This window comes from Aethalodelphis obliquidens, unplaced genomic scaffold, assembly GCF_003676395.1.
Source record: "Aethalodelphis obliquidens isolate GAN/ISIS:26980383/991018 unplaced genomic scaffold, ASM367639v1 scaffold53, whole genome shotgun sequence".
Lineage (NCBI taxonomy): Eukaryota > Metazoa > Chordata > Mammalia > Artiodactyla > Delphinidae > Aethalodelphis > Aethalodelphis obliquidens.
Window position 1 is genome coordinate 11,141,971 of NW_020837997.1, and position 21,581 is coordinate 11,163,551.

At 56.9% G+C, this 21,581-nt stretch overlaps 2 protein-coding genes and 1 long non-coding RNA gene across 4 annotated transcripts; 2 read left to right on the forward strand and 1 right to left on the reverse strand.

The window, feature by feature from the left end:
* The first annotated feature begins 1,367 nt into the window (after nucleotides 1-1,367).
* On the forward strand, nucleotides 1,368-15,042 carry SEMA6B (semaphorin 6B). The gene is made up of 17 exons (XM_027085420.1): nucleotides 1,368-1,724; nucleotides 3,302-3,451; nucleotides 3,591-3,714; nucleotides 5,341-5,401; nucleotides 5,563-5,625; nucleotides 6,016-6,117; nucleotides 6,530-6,620; nucleotides 6,929-7,048; nucleotides 7,535-7,623; nucleotides 9,123-9,340; nucleotides 10,207-10,338; nucleotides 10,575-10,724; nucleotides 11,127-11,309; nucleotides 11,398-11,544; nucleotides 12,484-12,561; nucleotides 12,692-12,750; nucleotides 13,164-15,042. Exons 2-17 carry the CDS (start codon nucleotides 3,331-3,333, stop codon nucleotides 14,066-14,068), a joined length of 2,643 nt encoding a protein of 880 aa, XP_026941221.1. The 5' UTR covers nucleotides 1,368-1,724; nucleotides 3,302-3,330; the 3' UTR covers nucleotides 14,069-15,042.
* Nucleotides 6,620-13,326, reverse strand: LOC113608702 (uncharacterized). 2 transcript variants are annotated; one of them, XR_003428398.1, is made up of 8 exons: nucleotides 13,217-13,326; nucleotides 12,399-12,564; nucleotides 11,380-11,563; nucleotides 11,131-11,277; nucleotides 8,723-8,818; nucleotides 7,243-7,324; nucleotides 6,919-7,011; nucleotides 6,620-6,734 (listed from the first exon to the last, which is right to left on the reverse strand). It is a non-coding gene; the product is annotated as an uncharacterized LOC113608702 (long non-coding RNA). The 2 variants fall into 2 exon arrangements; XR_003428397.1 differs by having other exon boundaries at nucleotides 6,620-7,011.
* A 3,221-nt stretch (nucleotides 15,043-18,263) lies between the features above and the next one.
* On the forward strand, nucleotides 18,264-20,791 carry LRG1 (leucine rich alpha-2-glycoprotein 1). The gene is made up of 2 exons (XM_027085422.1): nucleotides 18,264-18,391; nucleotides 19,379-20,791. Exons 1-2 carry the CDS (start codon nucleotides 18,339-18,341, stop codon nucleotides 20,388-20,390), a joined length of 1,065 nt encoding a protein of 354 aa, XP_026941223.1. The 5' UTR covers nucleotides 18,264-18,338; the 3' UTR covers nucleotides 20,391-20,791.
* Nucleotides 20,792-21,581: the final 790 nt, after the last annotated feature.

Consider the following 21,581-nt stretch of genomic DNA (forward strand, 5'->3'; position numbering starts at 1 on the left):
GGCAGTGAGAGGCCCGCGTACCAAAGGAAGGAGAAAAAAAAAAAAATTATTCTGATAAGACGTGGGGTAAAAGGCACAGAGCACCACCTCACACCCATTAGGATGGCTGCTATCAAAAAACAGAAAATAGTGTTGGCAGGAGAAATTGGAACGCATGCGCAATGCCAGTGGGGATGTAAAACGGTGCAGCCGCTTTGGAAAAGAGCGTGGCAGTTCCTCCGAAAGTTAGGCGTAGAATCACCATACGATCCAGCAATTCCACGCCTGCACATACACCCAAAAGAATTGAAAGCAGGGTCTCAAAGAAATGTTCGCACACCCGTTCACAACATAGCCAAAAGGTGGAAGCAGCCCCAGTGTCCATCAACAGGCGAATGGATAAATAAAATGTGGTCTATCCACACAGTGGAATATTACTGAGCCTTAAAAAGTCAAGGTATTCTGACACTCATTACAACATGGATGAACCTTGAGGACATGATGCTCAGTGAAATAAGCCAGACACAAAAGGACAAATACTGTCTGATTCTACTTGTGTGAGGTCCCCGGAGGAGTCACAGCCATAGAGACAGAAAGTAGATGGTGCGGACCAGGGGCTGGGGGAGGGGATGGGAAGTCAAGTTAATGGGGACAGAGTTTTCAGTTTGGGAAGATGAGAAAGTTCTGGAGGTGGATGGTGGGGATGGTTGCACAAGAATGTGAATATACTTAGTGCCACTTAAAAATGCTTAAGATGGCAAACTTTGTTATACATTTTACCACAATGTTAAAAAAAATGTTTAGGGACTTCTCTGGTGGTGCAGTGGTTAGGAATCCACCTGCCAATGCAGGGGACACGGGTTCAAGCCCTGGTCCAGGAAGATCTCACATGCCGCGGAACACCTAAGCCTGTGCACCACAACTACTGAGCCTGGGCTCTAGAGCCCACGAGCCACAACTACTGAGCCCACGCACCGCAACTACTGAGCCCACGCACCGCAACTACTGAAGCCCACGCAGCTAGAGCCCGTGCTCCGCAACAAGAGAAGCCACCGCAATTAGTAGCCTGCGCACCGCAAGGAAGAGTAACCCCCGCTCGCCGCAACTAGAGAAAGCCCAGCGCCCAGCAACGAAGATGCAATGCAGCCAAAAATAAATAAGTAAATAAATAAATCTTAAAAAAAAAAAAAAGAAGGCACAGAGCAGACAGAACACCAGAGGCGGGGTGCCCCGGCAGGTGTTGTAAGGAGGAAGCTTGTAGGCTGGGGTAGGCAGCAGCGGGGCTGGTGATCCCGTTGTGAGTCTTGAATGCAGTGTCTGGGGCCTGGCTCGGGGGTCGCTGGGAGCCACGGGACGTTGCTAAGCAGGGGAGGAGCCGGGGAAGGAAACTCTTAAGGAAGTAGAGCCAGATCCGCGCACACGTGAGATCCTGGCGTCCGCTGAGTCACAAATCCTGGAAGTTCAGGGTCACAGAGAGGAAACTTCGCTGTTCCACGCAAGGCCTTCCTGTTTTTTGGCCCTGAATCCTCAGAGGCAGGCGTTCCAGGGCCAAAGTTCCCGCCTCGCGTCCACCTCCACGGGTTCGGGATCCCCACACCCCAAGGCTGGGGCAGGGCTCGGAGATGTACCTGCTGCTCAGACGGGGAAACTGAGGCACGGGGCGTGCCCAGAGGCTGCGGGTGTCTTCTTGGGGCCTCCGGACTGCACTCCTTCTGGGAGGGGCGTGGAGGGCTGGGTTCCAGAGGGTGAGTTCTGTTCACACCGCCCACCAGATCATCACTTGGGACGGGTGGGGGGTGGTCTCCACTCTACACACCTGGAAGTTTCTCCAAATTCCCTTGAGCGGGAGCGGGAAACAGGCCCCCTGAAGAGGTCGTGAGGCTCCTGTCACAGAGGTATTCCAGGAGAGGACAGAAAGGCTGTTATCGGGAAGGAAGTCAGACTTACCAGGGCCTCTGAGGTCCCTGGCCAGCTAGAATATTCTGCTATTCTAAAGTACTGCAGTTCCCAGATTGTGGTTTATAAAATTCCAAGAGCCTTCGAATTTTTGGTTTTTGAAACTTTCATTTTAAGGTTTTTGTGTTTTAACTCTAAGAATTCTTTTTTTTTAAATTAATTTATTTATTCATTTATTTAATTTTTGGCTGCATTGGGTCTTCGCTGCTGCACGTGGGCTTTCTCTAGTTGCGGCAAGCGGGGGCTACTCTTCGTTGCGGTGCGTGGGCTTCTCATTGCAGTGGCTTCTCCTGTTGCGGAGCACGGGCTCTAGGCGGACGGGCTTCAGTAGTTGTGGCACACGGGCTCTAGAACGCAGGCTCAGTAGTCGTGGCGCACGGGCTTAGTTGCTCCGCGGCATGTGGGATCTTCCCAGACCAGGGTTCGAACCCTTGTCCCCTGCATTAGCAGGCAGATTCTTAACCACTGCGCCACCAGGGAAGCCCCAGTTCTAAGAATTCTTAGAACATATGTTTTGAGGTTGAAGTTTTTATAAATATATGTTTTGAAATGTTTATTTTTTAAAAATAAATTTAATTATTTATTTATTTTTGGCTGTGTTGGGTCTTCGTTGCTGCACACGGGCTTTCTCTAATTGCAGTGAGTAGGGGCTACTCTTCGTTGCGGTGCACAGGCTTCTCATTGCGGTGGCTTCTCTTGTTGCGGAGCACGGGCTCTAGGCACGCGGGCTTCAGTAGTTGCAGCACGTGGGCTCAGTAGTTATGGTTCGTGGGCTCTAGAGCCCAGGCTCAGGAGTTGTGGCGCTCGGGCTTACTTGCTCCGCGGCATGTGGGATCTTCCCGGACCAGGGCTCGAACCCGTGTCCCCTGCATTGGGAGGCGGATTCTTTTTTTTTTTTTTAACATCTTTATTAGAGTATAATTGCTTTACAATGGTGTTGTTAGTTTCTGCTTTATAATAAAGTGAATCAGTTATACATATACATAGGTCCCCATATCTCTTCCCTCTTGGGGAGGCGGATTCTTAACCACTGCGCCACCAGGGAAGTCCCTGTTTATCTATTATTATTATTAATTTTTAATTTAAAATCATTTAATTTTTTAAATATTCTCGTGATTATCCTTTTGTTGTTAGAAACTGTTTCCTGAGCTTTCACTAAAATGTGGTCAGAAAGTTGTTCTGGTAATTAATAAGTGCTGGTGTTATTGTTGTTGCCATGATTGTTGTTATTTTTAAATGATTACCCCCCAATGGGGAATTCTTCTGGAAATTGAAGGTCCCCGCCGCCGCGGCTCTCGCGCCCCCTCTGCTGGCAGCAATGGGGACTGCAAGCCACACGGCTCACCGCATGGCCCCTCGCTCGCAGGTGTCACCTCCTGTCGCCCTGACCTCGCCATGCGGACCCCGCGAGCGCCCCCTCCCCGCCCGGCCTTACTGCTCCTGCTGCTGCTACTGGGAGGCTCCCACGGCCTCTTCCCCGAGGAGCCGCCGCCACTCAGCGTGGCCCCCAGGGACTGTGAGTGGGGGGCCTGGAGAGGGGGAGTCCCGAGGGAGGGTCTTGCTCCCCAGCTGGATCTGCTGCCCCCTCCCCCGGGGGCTCGCCAGGCCAGGCTCACCCTGGCCCTGAATCACACCCCTCCTCGCCCTCTCCCCAGACCTGAACCACTATCCCGTGTTCGTGGGCAGCGGGCCAGGACACCTGACCCCCGCAGAGGGCACCGACGATCTCAACATCCAGCGGGTTCTGCGGGTCAACAGGACGCTCTTCATCGGGGACAGGTACGAGGGACTGTCGGGCAGAGTGTGCAGGGTGAGGTGTGGGGGAGTAGGTGGTAGCATTTTAGGGAGGTTTGCACGCTGGGGCCTGTTGTTTGGCTGGAGTGTGAATGTGTGTCCCTGGGGTGGGATTTTTAAGGGTGCTGAACTCTGGGTGTGATTGAAGCCCAGAGCTTGCTATGATGTGTTACCAGGTAGGGACAGCTGTTTGGTCAAAATTCACTGGGTGCTAGAGGGGGTGCTGAAGTGGCCCCAAAGGCTTTTCTGAGAAGGTGACATTTGAGTTGAGAACTGATGAGGAGCCAGGTATAAGGAAATCTGAGGGAGAGGGAGAAGTCAGGGCATAGGACACAGCCCGTGCAAAAGTCCTGGGGCCGGACTCTGCCTGGCATGGTGGAGGGATAGCAAGGAGGCCCGTGTGGCTGGAGCAGAGTGAGTGAGGGGGAGAGAAGGAGGAGGGGAGGGCAGGGAGGGGACGGGGCAGGGAGGGCAGGGCCTTGTGGGCTGTAGGGGAGGACTTGAGCTTTTACCCCCAAGGGAGGTGGGACCCTGGAGGGCTGTGGGCAGAGGAGGGACAGGACCTGACTCAGGTGCTCACAGGTGCCCTCTGGTGGCGGCTGGGGGAGGACAAACTGTACTGGTGAGGGCAGGAGCCACTAGACTAGAGCAGAGGGGACAATGCTGGTCCAGGTGGGCAGTAATGGGGGCTGAACTAGGGTGGTGGTCATAGAGGATGTGAGAAGTGGGTGAACCCTCGCTAGATACTGAAGGCAGCGGTGACATATTGGGAGGGAAGGAGAAGGGAGTTGAAGGTGACTCCCACATCGTGGGGATAGAGTTGCCTCAGCCGAGATGGTGGACAGGGCGGGAGCAGATTTGGGGGATGGTCGGGTGCCGTGTGGCCAAGCTGAGTGTGAGATGGAGTATGAGACACCTTTGAGCCCCCTCGTGGAGACCCTGAGGGTTAGCTGGACCCCAAATCTGGAGCTCAGGGGAGGCCCTGGCTGGAGACAGGACTGTGGGTGTCATCCGGGCAGAGACGTGGTTCCAGCCCTGAGAGTGGACAAGGCGGCCCAGGAGGGGTATGGATGGGGGAGGGAAGAGGCCAGAGGACCCAGGTGTGGGCCCACCAGGGAGAGAGGAGGGCCCGGAGAGGTGGGAGGGAAGCCAGGAGAGTGCAGGGTCCAAGAACCCAGTGAGGATGGAGTTCCCAGGACGAGGGTGGACTGGCCGGGGGGGACAGAGAAGTGACGGCTGGACTTAACAGGGGCCAGTGACCTTGATTAGGGCAGTTTCTGTGGCATGGGGGGAGCGGTGAGAGCCTGGGAGAGACTGAGGGGTGCTGAGACGGGGACAGCAGATGTAAAGGCATCAGACAGTGCGTTGTGTTGGGTGTAGGCCATGGGGTGTGTAAGCGTGAGGTGGCGTGGTAAGGCATGTGGGGTGTGCCAGAACCCGTGGCTCACTTTAGGGCACGAGGAGGCGTGTCAGGGCATGCACATGCGGAGCTGCACGTGGCAGAGGCGCTGGCACGCCCCTGTTTGGCACGTGTTGGCCTCACGTCTGCTGTCAGAATAGTGGGCGGGGAGGGGAGGCTCTCCGATCTCATTAACTACACCCCTCCTCTAGGGACAACCTGTACCGGGTGGAGCTGGAGCCCCCCACGTCCATGGAGCTGCGGTACCAGCGGGTGAGGAGGGGGTGCAGGAGGGAGGGGAGGGGGCAATTCTTGGGGCTCCCGCCAGGGGGCCCGTACACTGAGCTGGGGAGCAAGGTGGATTCGGGCCTCCCTAGCAGGGTTCCTAGGGCTGTCAAGGACCCCGCTCACCTCACCAGCTCTCTGTGTCCCAGAAGCTGACCTGGCGCTCCAACCCCAGCGACATCAACGTGTGTCGGATGAAGGGCAAGCAGGAGGTAAGTGGGCCCTGGCCACGCCTCCAACCACGCCCCAATCCGTCCTGGCCACCCCTCCAGGGCAAATCTTCTGCTTTCATTCTAAGCCAGGGCCCTGGTGTTGCCATGGCTACTCCCAGAGCCTGGCCACAGCCCCAAAGTGGTCCTCAGTCGTGGCCGTGCCCTTAGCCCTCGTCTTGCCATAGCTCCACCCCTTCAAGTGCCCTATTTCCCTGTCTGGGCCCCTGCCTTAGTCATGGCCTCGCCCCCAGCCGAGTCCTAGTTTAGCCCCCTGATTTTGCCATGCCCACATCCCTGGCCCCTCCTTGCAGGCCCCGCCTCTTTCCTGACCCCGCCCACACCCGTGACCACACCCACCCTGGCTTCTCTCTTCCCGCCGCCCCAATCCAGGGCGAGTGTCGAAATTTTGTAAAGGTGCTTCTACTTCGGGACGAATCCACCCTCTTCGTGTGTGGTTCCAATGCCTTCAACCCCGTGTGTGCCAACTACAGCGTGAGTCACCGCTCTTCGAAGCCCTGACTGCCCCAGGTTCAACCTCCACGCCTTTGCTCACTGGCCCTCCACTGGTCATGCCCTATCCCCAGGCCACATCATCTCCTACAGGAAGCCTTACTGGATATGCCCTCCCAGACCCCTCACCCGGAGCTCCAGAGGAGTCTTCCAAAGGAGGCCTGTACAGGCTGCAGCAACTTAAACTACAAACCAGTTATAGGATGAATTAGGATCGATTCAGACCCATTTATTACAGATCAGTAAATTGAGTCCCAGAGAGGTTAAATGACTGACCAAGTCACACAACATCCAAGGTGGCGCCAGGAGTCCCCTTGGAGGGGGTGGCTGGAGGAGCCAGGGGCTGCTAGGTATAGACAGGAGCTCTGTCACTCAGTCCCTGTCCCCCCTGCAGATGGACACACTGCAGCCCCTCGGGGACAACATCAGTGGCATGGCCCGCTGCCCATACGACCCCAAACACGCCAATGTTGCCCTCTTCTCTGGTGAGTGCCCCCAACTCTGACCATCTGATGGGGCCCCAGTCCACAGCAAGACATGGCATTTTCCACTCGTGGAGTCAGGTCATTTAGAAGATGGCTGGGAGACCATCTCTCCAGCTATGAAACAGGCAGAATCTCAAGGGCAGGGCTCAGCCGAGGTTGGGGATGAGCTGAGGAGTTGGGGCTCAGCCCGGGGCTTAGGGCTCACTTAGGCTCAGGGCTCAGTCTTGAAGTCAAGTTTTGACCCACCCAGCCTCCGGCCTCTATGATCTAATCTCTCACCTGCCTCCCCCTGACTCACCCCCATCCAGAAGGGATGCTCTTCACAGCCACCGTTACCGACTTCCTAGCCATCGATGCCGTCATCTACCGCAGCCTCGGGGACCGGCCCACTCTGCGCACCGTGAAACATGACTCCAAGTGGTTCAAAGGTGGGGCGATAGGGGCAGACCTGGTAGGGCTGACATTCATCAAATTCCCCCACCAGAATAACAGTCCCAGAGGAGACAGGCAGGGAGCTCCCATCTCGTCTTTGGAACCTACTAGCCTCTTTGAAGATAAAGTTAGAAGAAAGATTTAAGTTGGATCTAAAGTAGAGCCTGCTGGAAATGGGTGGCTTAGCAACCTGAAGTGGGACAGCATGAGCGGTATGGTAGGAGCTCAGCTCAACACGTGAAGGAGGAAGGTGACAAAACAGTAGACGTTGTCTGTGGAAAGAAGACACGGTGATTTTAGGATTCTGACACCTACTCCCTCCAAAAAAACCCCAAAACTTTGGTCTCTTTTATTTTGCCCGGGTAATCAGCTTATATTCCCCCCTTCACTGTAAAAGCAGCCACCCAGGCTACTGTGTTCCCAGCCCCAGAAACTCCCTTTCTCCCGTCACGGGCTGAGTTCTGACCCCTCGTCTCCTACAGAGCCCTACTTTGTCCACGTGGTGGAGTGGGGCAGCCACATCTACTTTTTCTTCCGGGAGATCGCAATGGAGTTTAACTACCTGGAAAAGGTAGGGCCCTATTTCCCCTCCCAAAGAGGCCCAGGCAGTGGGGCATGCAGCTGAGAGGCTCTGATCTCGGGAAGTGGGGAGCAGAGGTGGTTCCGTGAAACTCCGCCTGGGGCGAGAGTGTCCCTCTGGTCCTCAGGGCCCTCCACTCTAGCCGGGCCCAGGCCCCTGGGGCTTGAAGACATTTCTGGAGCAGCCCTGGGTGAGGGTCCCGGGTCTGAAGTCAGATACACCCCTGATTCCAGTCCCAGTGCCGTTGCTGTTCACCTGTCCACCCACCCATCTGCCATCATTTATCCATCCTTCCTCAGCAGCCCATCTGTCTGCCCACTCACTCTCCCACTCAGCCGCCCTCTCACCTACCCACCTATCTGTTCTTCAGCCCACCCACACTTCCAATCAAACCACTTATCTATCCATCCGCCCACCCCGACTCAGCCATCCTCCATCCATCCGTCCACTCATCTACCCTTCCATGCACCTATATATCCATCCACCCACCTCCCACTCATTGACTTCTTTATCCATTCATACACCTACCTGTCCATTCATTCATACACCTAACCATCCACTGAGCTATCCTCCTACTGATCAGCTCATCCATCTACCATCCATCTCTCCACCTACCTGCCCACCCCTCTATAATCCAATTATCTATCCCATCTCCTCCTCATCACCTGCTCATCCACTCCATTCAACCTTCTATCCACCCATGGATCCACCCATCCACTGATCTGTCATTACCTCCTTCATCTGCCTTTCCATCCAGCCATTCATCCATTCCTCTACCCATCTCTCCACTCATCCACACTCACATCCATCTGTCCACCCATCCATCCTTTCATCCATCCATCCACCCACCCATTCATCTACCCATCTCTCCATTCATGCAGACTCACACCCATTTACTCATCCAACCATCCAGCCAGCCACCCATCCATCCACACACCCATTCATCCATCAGTTGATTATCTCCTTCTTCCTTATCTTCACTGTCCATCACTGTGTCCTTCAAATTCATCCATCCATCCACTGATCCATCCATCCATCCATCCCATCCCTCAATCCACGGAGACATTTGAGTGCACAGACTGCCACTTACTACTAGTGTGACCTTGGGCCTCGGTCACTTTCCTTTCGCTGTGCCTCAGTTTCCCCTCTGTACCCCGGGGATATCAGTAGGCCCTCCTCTGTAGAGCTTTGGGAGGAACGTGAGAGATGAGGAGGATAAAGTGCCTGGCACTTAATGAGTGATCTGTAAGTGGAAGCGATGATGATTACGCTTGTCGTGGTGGCTGTGATCATCGTCATCCCCACATTTCGCTGGGGAATCTGGTGCTCGGGGGGCTAAGGTGACTGGCTGGGGCACCCACAGTGACCCACGGCCAGGCTCCTGCATCCCATCCTGGGTAGCGGGCAGTGCGACCTGCGGGCAGGCCTTGTGGAACACAGGGCTCAGCCCCCGCCCCCCCCCCCCCCCCCCCCCGCCGCTGATGTGCCAGGTGGTGGTGTCCCGTGTGGCCCGGGTGTGCAAGAATGACGTGGGCGGCTCCCCTCGCGTGCTGGAGAAGCAGTGGACGTCGTTCCTGAAGGCACGGCTCAACTGCTCGGTGCCAGGGGACTCCCACTTCTACTTCAACGTGCTGCGGGCCGTCACGGGCGTGGTCAGCCTGGGGGGCCGGCCCGTGGTCCTTGCTGTTTTCTCCACGCCCAGCAACAGGTCAGCGGGCACCGTCGGGAGCAGACTGGGAGCACCGGGTGGGCACGGGCGGAGAGTTCCCATGTTACCTCACCACATATCCCCTGGGTTCTGCACTGGGCAAGATTTGACTCCCGGGAGGCCTCGGTCCCAGGCCAGGGGGCACCAAGCCAGACACTGACCCTCCGAGGCCCTTTGGCCAGAACTTGGCAGATGGGGGTAGGGGGGCGTCCCCATCCTCTGCCTTTGGAGGAAGGGTCGGGGAGGGCTTTCTGGAGGAGGCATCAATGGTTGTGAGATGGAAGAAGCGGGAAGAGCATTCCAAGTTGGAAGAACAGCCTGTGCAAAAGCCCTGGGGCTGCAATGAGCTTGCTATGTTTAAACCATAGGGAGGAGGCCCGTGTGGCTGGCTTGGAGGGAAGCAAGGGGGAGAGCGGAGGATATGAGGGCAGGGAGGTGATGGGCTGTGGGGAGGAGCCTGGATTTTATCCTGAGAGCACTAGGGAGCCATGGAAGAGTAAGGAGCAGAAGAGGGACCAGGTCAGGTTTGCATTTTTGGAAAACTACCTGGGGAATGGGTTGAAAGGGAGCAAGGGTGGCACCTGGGAGACTGGATATGCAGGCAAGTGACAAGGCGGGGCCTGGACACGGGTAGCTGTGGAGGAGCTGAACTACGATCCAGTCTGAGAACTGTTCAGCAGGTGAAGTGACTGGACTGGACCGGGGGGGGGGGGGGGGGCAGCAACCTCTGGCCCAGGGAACTGAACATGTGACAGCTCCGGAGGACAAACACTCCTCCACCTGCTTGCCCAGGGCAGTCCCCCCCCCCACCCCCACCCCACCCCTGGCCAGGCTCACTGCTCCCTTTCATCTGCCCCCACCCACAGCATCCCCGGCTCGGCCGTCTGCGCCTTTGACATGACACAGGTGGCTGCCGTGTTTGAGGGCCGCTTCCGTGAACAGAAGTCCCCTGAGTCCATCTGGACACCCGTGCCGGAGGACCAGGTGCCACGGCCCCGGTGAGAGCCCCCTCGACCCTGAGACAGGTGCCTGGGTAGGATCCTGACCCTGGACCAAGGGCTTGGACTTCCAGGCAGTTAGTTATTTCAATAGCTGTTGCCGAGTTCAGCTGCACCCATTATGCAGGTGGGGAAAACCGAGGCCCTTTGGGCAGGGCAGCAGGTCCCCTGGTGAATCAGAGCCCCTATGTGGGGGCCTCCATGTCCACCCTGACCACCCCCTCGTCCCCACCCAGGCCTGGGTGCTGTGCAGCTCCCGGCATGCAGTACAATGCCTCCAGCGCCTTCCCGGACGAGATCCTCAACTTCGTCAAGACACACCCCCTGATGGACGAGGCAGTGCCCTCACTGGGCCACGCACCCTGGATTGTTCGGACTCTGATGCGGTCAGTCCCTACGCGGGGCCGGGGTCCTGGTGGCCGGGCTGGGTGGGAAGCAGAGCCCTGGCCAGGGTGGTGGGCAAGGAGGGAGGCACAGGGCCAACTTCGGACACGAGGGGGAAGCCGGACACTCAAGACAGCTGGGCATGAGGCTCCGGGGATGCCCAGAAAGAGGGAGAAACAGAGAGGGAGAGAGAGACCATCTGACACAAAGAGATGGAGGGAGACAGGGAGAGAGACAGGCAGGGCCAGGTAGGAGTAGGGTTTGGGGGTGTGTTTCTCTCCATGATGTGTCCCCTTGGAGCCACGCCCATGTCCACCTTGCCGGGCGTGGGTGGTGTCTCTGAGTGCGCCCAGGACCCCAGGGGGCTGGGAGGTAGCCTGACCTCTGCCCAACCCTGGCCCCAGGTACCAGCTGACGCGAGTGGCCGTGGACGTGGGCGCCGGCCCCTGGGGCAACCAGACTGTCGTCTTCCTGGGTTCTGAGGCGGGCACTGTCCTCAAGTTTCTTGTCTGGCCCAATGCCAGTGCCTCGGGCACCACCGGGCCCAGTGTCTTCCTGGAGGAGTTTGAGACTTACCGGCCGGACAGGTGAGGCCGGGCAGAGATCAAGGGACAGGGCCAGTGGGCAGGGAGATAGGGCGTGCCCCTTGAGTCTTACCAATCTGCTCACCCCCAGGTGTGGACGCTCTGGGGGTGGCGAGACAGGGCAGCGGCTGCTGAGCCTGGAGCTGGATGCGGCCTCGGGTGGCCTGCTGGCGGCCTTCCCCCGCTGTGTGGTCCGAGTGCCCGTGGCACGCTGCCAGCAATACTCAGGATGCATGAAGTGAGTACTCCTGGGCCAACTGTGGGCAGGGGAAGTGAGGGGAGGTGAGCATGGGAAGAGGGAGAGAGTCAAGTTCAAGTCCAGGCCCCAACAGCATCCTGACTCACTGAACTATGAGCAGGGCAGAGGGCAGAACATGTGCAAAGGCCCTGGGGCAGGACTGGGCCTGGTGTGTTGGCGGAACAGAGAGGGGGCCTGTATAGCTGGAACAAAATGAGCGAGGGGGAGAAAGGGAGGAGGGGAGGTCAGGGAGGGGACGGGGCCGGGGGTGGGTCGTGCAGGGTCTGTGGGCTGTGGGGAGGACTTGGCCTCCTTCCCCCACCCCTGGAGTGAGGTGGGAGCCCTGGAGGTCTATGGGCAGAGCAGGATGGGATGTGAGTGACACTTCTAAGAGCATCAGGAGCAGAAGCTGGGGACCAGGGAGACAGCTGTTTGTCTGCCTCTAAAATGGGTGGGAGGGACGTCCCTGGGGGTCCAGTGGTTAAGAATCCGCCTTCCAATGCAGGGGACATGCGTTCAGGCCCTGATCGGGGAACTAAGATCCCACATGCCGCGTGGCACAGCCAAAAAAAATAATAAAATAAATAAAATGGGTGGGAAGATCACATGCAGATAAAACACTGGCACATCTCTGAACTCACAGTGTGCCCTCCACACACTGGAGAGCACCTGACCCTGTGCCCGCCGACTTGGCAATAATGATGCCATAGCACACCCCCAAAGCACAGACTCAGGGGCAGGCCTGCCTGGGCTCCAACCCTGGCTCTGTACCCTGGGCAAAAGTAAACTTTCCTGAGCCTCAGTTTTCTCATCTGTAAAATGGGGAAGAAATAGCCCCCACCGCTAAGACGTACCTTGAGAACTCCCAGAGTTGACAGTAAGAGGTGCCTCAGAAGGGGCTGTGGTTGATCTGCTCTCCGGCTCCCTTGTCTGCTCCAGGAACTGTATTGGCAGTCAGGACCCCTACTGCGGCTGGGCCCCGGATGGCTCCTGCATCTTCCTCAGCCCCGGCACCAGGTACTGGGGACGAGGGAGGTGGGGGGCGGGTATGTGACCCACGTGATGATCGGGAGTTCCCCCCCCCAACCACAGCTCTGTGCGAGAGGTTTCTGCTCACTGCGCCTCTCTGCCCCCCTGCCCTCATCAGAGCCAACTTTGAGCAAGACGTGTCCGGGGCCAGCACCTCAGGCTTAGGGGACTGCACAGGTAAGCGGGGGAGAGGGGAGGAGGCCTGGGGACTCGGAGTCCTGGTCCTCCAGGGTTCTCACATCCTCTGCCGCCCATGCCCAACTGTGGGGGGGGGGCGGTACTGGCTACCGTCAGGGCGTGGGAAGGGCAGGGGGCCCCACTTCCAGGTAGGGAGGTGGGAAAAGGACCGACAGATGGCGAGGGGGCACTGGGGACCGCAGAGAGAGAGGCCAGGAAACAGATGGGCAGACAAACTTTAAGACAGACGCCAGGGGACAAAGAGATGGGCAGACGGGCGTTGAAAGGGTCAGAGAGGCGCCACGAAGCAGAGAAGCAGACAGACGTTGAGTGCGTAGACCAGCCGGAGGCCGCGAGAGGTGCGCAGGGGACCGTCCCCGGCTGGGCCCCTCACACGCCGCCCTCCCGGCCAGGACTCCTAGGGGCCAGCCTCTCGGAGGAGCGCTCCGGGTTGGTGTCGGTGAACCTGCTGGTGACGTCGTCGGTGGCGGCCTTCGTGGTGGGCGCCGTGGTGTCCGGCTTCAGCGTGGGCTGGTACGTGGGGCTCCGCGAGCGGCGCGAGCTGGCCCGCCGCAAGGACAAGGAGGCCATCCTGGCGCACGGGGGCGGCGAGGCCGTGCTGAGCGTGAGCCGCCTGGGCGAGCGCCGGGCAGGCGGCCCCGGGGGCCGGGCCGGGGGCGGCGGCGGGCCCGGGGTTCCCCCCGAGGCCCTGCTGGCGCCCCTGATGCAGAACGGGTGGGCCAAGGCCACGCTGCTGCAGGGCGGCTCCCACGACCTGGACTCGGGGCTGCTGCCCACGCCCGAGCAGACGCCGCTGCCCCAGAAGCGCCTGCCCACCCCGCACCCGCACGCCCTGGGCCCCCGCGCCTGGGAGCACGGCCATACGCTGCTCACGGCCTCCCTCTCATCCTCCCTCCTGCTGCTGGCCCCTGCCCGCGCCCCCGAGCCGCCCCCCGCGCCCGGCGAGCCGGCCCCCGACGCCCGCCTCTTCGTCGCGCGGCCCGGCCGCGCCTCCCACGGCGACTTCCCGCTCACCCCCCACGCCAGCCCGGACCGCCGGCGGGTGGTGTCGGCGCCCACGGGCCCCTCGGACCCGAGCTCCGCCGCCGACGGCCTCCCTCGGCCCTGGAGCCCACCGCCCACCGGCAGCCTCCGGAGGCCGGGCGCGCACGCCCCGCCCGCCGCCGCGCTGCGCCGCACGCACACGATCAACAGCGGCGAGGCCCGGCCCCGCGGCCGCCACGCCCGGCCCGGCACGGACTTGGCCCACCTCCTCTCGTACGGGGGCCCGGACAGGACTGCGCCCCCCGTGCCCTAGGCCGGGGCCGCGCGCCTCGGCGGTGCCAGCCACGGGAACCAGGAGCGAGAGACCGGGCCAGCTCCGAGTGGGTGCTCAGACCCCCGGCCCAGCCGCGCGGGGTGGGGGGCGCCCTCCGCCGCCCGGAAGCACAAGGGGCTCTACTCCCCGCCCCGCCGCGCCTCGGGGCCGGCCGCAGGACCCTGAGGCGGTCTGGGGCAGGCGGGCGGGCGGGCGGAATGTGCTGTGGATTTGAGGTTGACCTTCTCGCGTGGATTTTTGGTTTGTTTTCCAATTTGCGTTTCTTTTGCAGTTTTCTAACCAATTGCACAACTCCGTTCTCGGGGTGGCGGCCGGGGGCTTGGCGGTGGGAAGGGGAGGGGGCACATCTGCAGACCCCAGCTCCCCCCCCCCCCGCCCCACCCAGAGGTCCCTCCTCGACCCGGCCCCCGGCATGTATGTATGTATGTGTGTGTGTGTGTGTGCGCGCGTGCATGCCGTGTCCGTGTGCAAGGGGCCGGGAAGGGGAGGGAGGCGTGCGCGTGTGCCCGCGGGCTGCTGCGGCGTGTGCGTGGGGGCGGCCACGTGCGGTGTGTGTGTCTGTGTGCGAGCGCGGAGGCCCCAGCGGCCTGGGCGTTGGCTGAGCCGACGCCGGGGCTTCCAGAAAGCCGGGGGCCTCCAAGGTGCCGGTTAGGAGTTTGAGGGGTGATGAGGAAGGGGTTTCAGGCAGGGGGTCAGGACGGCCTGCCCAGAAGTCGTATTGGCGGCTGTCTAAGGGCTCGGGCGGTCTGGGAGATGGCGAAGGCGGGCGGGCCCCCCTGTAAATATGGCCCCAGGGTGGTCAGAGGGTCCCATGCCACCCATCCTCTGTGACCTCCCCCTTGACCTCCAGCTGACCATGCATGCCAGCTGAGTGGCCAGCTGAGAGTCCTGGACCCTCTCTGGAGTTTGCCTCCCCCAACCCCCTGTCAATAAAACTGTTTACAACCACCGGCCCCCAAGGCTCTGGGTCTGCTCTGTCTCCTGGGGGTGGGACTTGGACAGTGGTCTGGCCTGGCCTGGGGCAGTTGGGAGCACCTGGGAGAGTCCTGGCTGGGTCACTGCAGCAAACAGAATGATGGGGAGCTGGGTGTGGAAATGTGGAGAGTCGCGGGGGTCCCAGTCTTCATCTGGATGGGGGCCAGTCTCTGGTCCTTCAGCAAAAATTTATTATGCACCTACCGTGTGGAGACAAAGACCCCTGTCCTCATGGAGTTCGCAGCCTAATGGGGAAGACCAACCACATAAAAGCAAATTAGGACTTGATTTGAATTAGCGATATGTGTAATAAAGAAAAAGCCAGATAATGTGTTAGGTAGGGGGTGATTGTGTATGGTGGGGGGGAGTTGAGGAGAGCCTGCCAGAGGAGGTGACATGTAACCTGAAATAAGATGGGCTAGAAGGAGCAGCTGTGGGGAGATGTGCAGAGTGTTGTGGGCAGAGGGAACAGCCAGTGCAAAGGCCCTGCGGTAGGTAGGAAGCTTGGAGGAGGGCCCAGGCCATTAGTATGCCTGGAGCAGCCACACTGGGTGAGTGAAAGGCGAGCAGCTGAAGATAAGGAGGGAGAGGAGCACAGGGCCCCAGGCAGGCAGGGCCTCACCAGTGAGGAGTACAATTTTTTTTTTTTAATTGTGGTAAATAACATACACGATCAAATTTACCACTTGAACCATTTGTAAGTGCACAGCTCAGTGGCATTAAGCACATTCACACTGTCGTACAGCCATCCCCACCATCCATCTCCAGAACTTTCTCGTTTTCCCAAACTGAAACTCTGTCCCCATGAAACACTAACTCCCCACTCCCTGCTCCCTCCAGCCTTATGAATTTTAAGTGGGACAGGAAGCCATCAGAGAGTTTTAAGCAGGGGGCATGATCTGATTTCACTTTAAGAGATCACGTTAGCATTATGTCACTACAATTCACAACTCTTCCGGCCCATGTCGATTAAGCACCTACTGTGTGCTGGGCTCTGGGGGTAGAACAATGAACAGGACAGAACCCCTGTCCACCGCTTATCATGGGGAGACTGATTGAAACAAAGAAACACAAAACACCATGACGGCATCTAGCAGCTCCTCCTGTACCTGTGTGTCTGTTTTTTCAGCTTGATTGAAATATATTTGACATATAAGATTGTGTAGGTTTCTGGTGCATATCTTGATGATTTGATATGTTTGATATATATGGTAAGATAATTATGACAATAAGCTTGACACATCCATTACTTCACATAGTTACTTTGTGTGTGTGTGGTAAGAACAGTTAAGATCTACTCTCTTAGCATCTTTCAAGTATACTGTACAGTCTTGTTAACTAATCACCACGCTGTACATTACATCCTCAGGACTTAGGCATCTTAGAGCTGGGAGTCTATATCCTTTGACCAACATCTCTCCCTTTCCCTCACCCCCCAGTCCCTGACAACCACCATTCTACTCTTGGTTTCTATGAATTTGGTTATTTTATATAACTGAGATCACTCAGTATTTGTCTTTCTCTGCCTGACTTATTTCACTTAGCATAATGCCCTCAAGTTTCATCCATGTTGTCCCAAATGGGCAGGATTTGCTTCCTGGTTATGGCTGAATTATATTCCATTATGCATATATACACCACATCCTTATCCATGCATCTGTGAATGGATACTTAGGTTGTTTCCATGTCTTGGCTATTGTGAATAGTGCTGTAATGAACACGGGAGGGCAGATATCTCTTCAAGATACTGGTTTCATTTCCTCTGGATACATACCCAGAAGTGAGATTGCCAGATCATATGGTAGTTCTATTTTTAATTTTTTTTGAGGAAACTCCCTACTGCACCAATTTACATTCCCACCAGCGGTGCACAAGGGTTCCCCTTTGTTTTGTTTTTTTTTTAAGCGTTCCCCTTTCTCCACACCCTCACAACACTTCTTATCTCGTCTTTTTGATTAAGCCATTCTAACAGGTGTGGGTGACATCTCGTTGTGGTTTTGATTTGCATTCTCCTGATGATTAGTGATGTCAAGCACCTTTTCATGTACCTGTTGGCCATTTGTATGTCTTCTTTGGAAAAACGTCTACTCAGGTCCTTTTCCTGTTTGTGTGTGTGTCTGTTTTTGTGTGTCCATCTCTGCAGATATGTTGTTCTCTCCTGTGTGTCCTGCCCTGTCTGTGTCTCTGGGTCTATGTGTTTTTCCCTGTCTCTTGGTCACTATGTATGTCCGTGTATTTCACGCAGGTGGTTATCTGTCTGTCTTTATCTGTGCCGGTCTATGCCAGCCTGTGTGTTTCCCTCTCAGCCCGTATGTCCACTAAGACAGAATGCTTAGTCATCCTCACAGCTGAATAGGGACAAAACCCTTCAGAGATTGGGCTGGGAAAAGAGGCCACAGCCAGGCATGCGGATAAGGATAATACGTCACACCTGAATGTTTAGAACTCAACAAGAATTTAAGCACTGAATAGCCAAACCTGTGAGCTGCAGTCAAACAGTTCTCAAAGGGAAGTGTGAGCCTTCAGATGCACTTATTAGGAGATGAGAAAAGTCCAAAACAAATAGCACATCAGCTTCAGCTGAAGAAAGAAAGAATGGAAGGGGCTCTCGGAGACTGAGTTCAGCTTCACAGATAGGGGAACTGCGGCCAAGAAAAGTTACGCCACTTGCCCAAGTTCACAAAACAGAGCAGTCCCAGGAGAGCTGGGATTCAGAACCAGGTTTAGTCCCTCCCAGACCATTGTTCAAAGACTGTGGAGACTTTTAGCATCACTTGCTTTTGAATTCTTTTTTTAAAAATTATTTTACTAAAAAAAAATAAGAATATGTCATGAATATAAGACAAGTGTGTTTTTGTTCTCTTCACTGAGCTTCCTGGTTGCTCAAATTTATTATAAATAGTACCTCTTGCTCAAAGAGTTGTCCCCATCCCCCAGGACAGACTGGCGCCTTACAAACTTGACCCTTGATTCCTAGATTGGGGGAAGTGGGGACTCAGCCTCAGAGACTCTTGGGTACCCACTCCCCAAAAGCAGGACTCAGGGGAAAGAAAAACTAGGTAGAAACAGGGTCGAGAAGGCGGTGGGCAGCCCACCTTCTGTCCTCACTCTGTCAGGAAGCAATTTTGCAATCCTGACCCTTCCCTTTCCCCTGCCTGGCTCAGGTCCAGCCCCTAACGGGAACAGGATGTGGGTGGAGACTTCCCAATGGCTGGTGCCCCTGTCCCCAGCCCAGGCAGGTATAAGGCCACCTTGCCAGACCAAGGGAACCTGGATGGAAAAGAGAGAGGCCGCCATGTCCTCTTGGAGCCTAGAGCGAAAACAGAGGTAGGTCCCCACCCCGCCCACCCTGGGCAGGCCTGGACACCAGGCAGTGCAGAGATCCATGGACATTCCGTCTGACCCACTGAAGTCACAGGGCCAGACGTAGGCCTGCAGGCTGGAACAGACTGACACTCAGGCTCCGTCTGTGGACAGACTCATTCCCATACACACACTCCCTGCAGAAGGCCCAGGTGGTCCACGGGCTGTAGTAACCAAGGATGTTCAGGTGGTCTCTAGGGCTGCTGGGCTAGGGCATTACTGCTGGAGGGACCGGGAGGAACAGAAGCCCCAGCTCTCGAAGGGTTCCAGTACCAACTGTAAATCTCGCCATCCCAAAACCAAATGCCTCCCTCCAGACCTGTACAAGGCAGGATGCACTTTTCATGCTCAGAGTCCTGTCTGTATCTGGAGTCCAGAACTTTGGAGCAAGATGGGGCTGGGCACAGATAACCTAGACAGGGCTAGACAGAAAGAGGAGCAGCCCAGATGGGGAAACTGAGAATTCTGCTTGGGCGGGTCAGAGAAAGCTTTGTGGAAAGGGGGGCCATTGGAGTTGGGGTTTTGCAGGACGAGTAAGAGTTCATAGGCTCTGCCTTCAAAACATGGAGCCAGGGAGACAAGAAATGACCCAGAAAACAAGTGAGAGCAGAAGAAATTAGCAAGTTGGACTGCAAATAATTAATAGTCCATTGGGGCTGGGCTGACAATGGGGAAGGGTAGTATGTAGGGGTCAGACTAAGAAACTCAGGTTTCATAGAATTCTTCCTGGAACAGGAGCTACTTCTGGCAGCTGTGGCGGGGGGGGTGGGTGTTGAGGGTGGAAGCCAGGAGAGGAGGAGGAGGGGACTACTACACTAGTCCAGGCCAGCAATGAGGCCGGGTGAAAGTAGAGGTGGGAAGAGGCAGGCAGATTCTGGGTATATTTTCACTTTGCTGGGTATATAATATCATTATTTTAACTTATTAAGCACTTTCTGTCATTGCCTGCAGCCCAGTAGGCTGGGACTCCCATCTTTCTAGAATCCTCTTCCTGCTGCTGTTATCTGTGGTCTCAGCCCAGGGGGTCACCCCAAATCCAGACGCCTGCCTGGTGTCCCACTCGGGTAACGGCAGCTCCATCTCCTGCCAACCACCTGCCAGACTCCCCCACTACTTCCCAGCTGACACCGTCTACCTGGCCGTGGAGTTCTTCAACCTGACTCAGCTGCCTGCCAACACCCTCCAGGGCATCCCTAACCTCCAGGAACTGCACCTTTCCAGCAACCAGCTGGAGGACCTCTCTGCCAAGTTCCTGCTGCCTGTGCCTCAGCTAAAGGTGCTTGATCTGACCCGCAACGCCCTGACCCGGCTGCCTCCTGGCCTCTTCCAGGTCTCAGCTGCCCTCCACACCCTGGTGCTGAAGGAAAACCAGCTGAAAGTTCTGGAGGCCTCGTGGCTGCACAGCCTGAAAGCCCTGCGGCATCTGGACCTATCCGGGAACCAGCTCCAGACGCTGCCCCCTGGGCTGCTGGCCAATTTCACCGACCTGCTCATCCTTGATCTTGGCAATAACCAGCTGCAGACTTTGCCCCCTGACCTTCTGAGCGGCCCCTTGAGGTTGGAACGGCTGCACCTCGAGGGCAATAGGTTGCAGGAGCTCGGAAAGGGCCTTCTGGTGCACCAGCCAAAACTGCGCTACCTCTTCCTGAACAACAACAGGCTGGCCACGGTGGCAGCCGGCGCCTTCCGAGGTCTGCAGAAGCTGGACATGCTGGACCTCTCCAACAACTTGCTGACCACCGTGCCCAAGGGGCTCTGGATGTCCTTGGGGAAGGCTGCCGGAAACATGAAGGATGGCTTTGACCTCTCAGGTAATCCCTGGATCTGCGACCGGAAACTGGATGACCTCTTTGAGTGGCTGGTGGCCAACGAAGGCAAGATGTTCTTCCGCAATGACACACGCTGTGCTGGCCCTAAAGCCTTGAAGGGCCAAATGCTCCTAGTGGTGGCCAGGTCCCCTTGAAGCCTGGGGCTGGGGGCGGGGTGGGGAGGCAAGGCTTGGCAGGACGCCGCACCCCACTTAGCAAATAATCCCACCTTCTAAGGGTGAGGCTGGGCTTCCCATAATTGCCGGGACCTGTTTCGCCCATGTTGCCACAAACACACCTCGGGCTCTTCCTGCTTTCTTGCCTCTGCTCAAGCTGTATCCTCTTCCAGAAATCTCTTTCCCCTATTTCCCAGGTCTCTTGGTCTCTGGCTCCTCCAACCTGTCCTGGCCACACTGAGGTTGGCTCATTCTGGCTCTGTCTCCCCCAGTTTCAGGGGTTCTCTGAGTGCAGGGCCTGGGGCTGGGTTCCCTCTTACTCGGCATCACTTGGTTTGAGGTCAGACTGGAAGGGGTTAATAAATAACTGTTGAACAGAATTGGATGTATTTGCTGTGTTCCTTGCATTCTCCCAAGGCGAATTCCTAGGTCTCCAGCATGAAGCAGAAGGAGAGGCATGCCATGAAATCCCAAATCGATAGCAGTTGGGATCTGATGGCTGTGTCTGCTCCTCCCCCTTTCCCCATCCTTGGATTTAACTGGTAATAAAACCCTGACCATTGCCCAAGGTGTCGTTTTACCAGTGGATTCCTTCCAGAGCTTGTGTCCTGGGGAAGGTTTAAATTAAACCAGATTGCTTCAGGGCTCCAAACAATTTTTCATGCTGGCCTGTGATAACCAGGGGAGCAGCTGCCCAGGACGAGCATGGGCAGGCTGGATGGGGCTGAACAGCTGGGCAGAGGCCCTGGGGGCTGTGTTTTCACAGCTCCAGAACCTCGGGGCCACCTTCCAACACAATGTTGGGCATGGTGGGGGTCGAGGTCGGACTGGGGGGACCCTGGGATGTTTGGGGCATGCTCGGTTTTTGCAGCTCCCTGGAAGGAGGGTCATGCCCACGTTGGTGGTCATTCCAGGTGTGGTGATGAAAGCCGGGGTTCTGCAGTCTGGCAGAGCTGTGTTTGAATCAGATTCCTCAATAGCTAGGCGACCCAGGGCAAGCGGTTTAAGTATTCTGATCCTCATTTTGCTCATCTGTAAAATGGGGATCCAAGTGAATGGGCCGGCCTGTCTTCCGGCTTAGTTAAGCGGCAGGTTTTAAAAAGTAAAAAGAAAGACCGTGAGGACTTGCCCAAGGTCACTGGGCGAAGCGGTGGGGGGCTGTGATCGCTC